At 38.7% G+C, this 2,165-nt stretch overlaps 1 protein-coding gene across 1 annotated transcript; it reads left to right on the top strand.

Annotated features, from left to right (window-relative positions):
- Positions 1–214: 214 nt before the first annotated feature.
- LOC127799784 (uncharacterized) lies at positions 215–1,842 on the top strand. The gene is made up of 5 exons (XM_052334009.1): positions 215–463; positions 623–739; positions 1,520–1,590; positions 1,679–1,730; positions 1,834–1,842. Exons 1-5 carry the CDS (start codon positions 215–217, stop codon positions 1,840–1,842), a joined length of 498 nt encoding a protein of 165 aa, XP_052189969.1.
- Positions 1,843–2,165: the final 323 nt, after the last annotated feature.

Here is a 2,165-nt window from a genome sequence, read left to right on the forward strand (position 1 = left end):
TTCATCCATCTTCTCTCCTGTTCATGCATATTAAATCTTGTTGCTTTCTTCTCCTTCAACTATTGCCATGCCTTTAGATGGGAGCTGGAAGAAATTACCTTTATTGGATGTATTATTATCAGATTTTTTATGAACCTTCCTACCTCAGTTATGTGGCTACTTGATTTTTATGAAGTTTCTATTTTGAACTGATGTTTATTTCCTTCTGGTTGAGATGGAGAATCCAAAGCAGGCTGAGCAAATTGTGCGTGACATGGGTAACTTACCATTCACGATGTCAGGGATGCCAAGACCCATCCGGGCACGTGCTGCTGATCCGGAGATGTTTGATGATCGTCCAAGGAAACCTGGGAAAAGGATTACTTTCCGGTGGTTGGACCAGCAGGTCCCTGATTTCCAGGTTGCGAAGAAGCTCAAGGATCTGACAAGGAAAAATGCTGCGGAAGCGTCATTCATTCTGGAGGTAAATTCTAGTCTTCTCTTAGTTTATGCCCCGTTTGAAATTAGGATTTTGTGGAATTGGAAATAGAAGATGCATGGAATAGCATTTTATATTACTTTTTGATTGGAGATTTAGAATGTGGAGAGCATCTTATTCTGAATGGTTGGTTGGTTCATTCAGCGGCAAGTGGGTGAAGAAGAGAAGCTTGCAAACCAACAGTGGAAAACTCTGAAGGCGAATTACAAGAAATATGAGCTGATAGATGGGGTGCTGGGCGATGGGACTGCTTTGCGATTAGCAGAATTGATGATACTGGACCGATCACCGAGGTCTGCCTCGAGCCAAGTACCTGCAAGGGCGGGACTGTAATCCCTCGGGAGAACTCCGACGCTCAAGTCAATAGAAGAAATATGCCCAAAATGAAAATTGAACCAGTAGTCAGATGATCCGTACTTGTAGAAGTCGACCTCTATTTAAAGATGGGGTAAAGCACATTCTGAAGAGATAAGATAACTTCTAAACCGGATGTTGGAGAGAATCTCGGTTGACTGAGTCAACCTCGTTCAAAATCAAATATGAGATGAATAATGAAGATATAGGTGACACGTGGCACTTCTTAAGACAGGCACGTGGTGGCACCATATTGGAGATCTCCAAGAGTAATATAGTATTTTTGTCCTTAATAAAATATTCCCTCATCAAGAACATTATAACACCTGAATCTTTGATGATAAATAATCCTTACATAACCCACCACCACCATCATCACCCTCCCCTGTTTCTACTACCCCCACAATCTTTGATAGACCTGTTTTTTGTTTGATTTTGGACTCAAAGAGTGCTGCTACTTTCTATTTGTACAATTCTAATCAAATAATGCATTAAATCTCTCCCTTCTGGCCTCTTCTTTTTAAATCAATCTCAATTATTATAGTAGGTTTATGTTCAATTTATTCTATTATTATTATTAACATAAATAAACACATTAGCCCCTCATAATAATATTATGAGAAAAACAACCCCCGACAATAACAGAGGGATGGATAGTCAATCTGACAGTGGACTTGGCCTCGTCAGATCAGATCAGATCAGACCAGTCTAGACCGAGCCGCCCGAGTCTCCGCCCTCCCTATCTGCATTCCCAAGGGGTAATAATACTGTATATAAATGATAAATCATGCGTGCAAGCACATATACATATTTGCAAATTAATAATGTAATTTGCAAATTGGTCAGCTGGTATCAAACTGCTAAGCTCTGCTCTGGGGACAAGGGCTTGTCAAGAAAAGTAATGATTTTTTCTTCATATAATGAGAGATGGACTTAAAAGAGTTTTTTTCTGAACCTTTTGATCAATGTGTTGCTAAGACTCACATCTTGATTTTGTATAGGGAATTTGAGCATTCTGCTCTTAACAAGCTTCTAGTTTTTGCTTATGAAAAGTATAAGGTATTTTCCCTCCTACAGTTTCAATTATATTTAAATTTTGGAAATTTTTTAGGGCACGGTTTTATGTTACATTGGGATTTAATAGATGTCTCTTAATTTTCTTTTCATCTTCCCTCTGAAGAGTAAATATGCAAATGAGGATAAAATGTCCGTCTCCCCCCCCATCTTCCCATGCATGAGGGGGTTTCTTGTGACACAAAGTTTTGGGAAGCAATTTCCCTGGATGAATATAACTTATAATATTACAAATATAAAAAATTAGGTCTGTAAAGAA

This window comes from Diospyros lotus, chromosome 4, assembly GCF_014633365.1.
Source record: "Diospyros lotus cultivar Yz01 chromosome 4, ASM1463336v1, whole genome shotgun sequence".
Classification (NCBI taxonomy): domain Eukaryota; kingdom Viridiplantae; phylum Streptophyta; class Magnoliopsida; order Ericales; family Ebenaceae; genus Diospyros; species Diospyros lotus.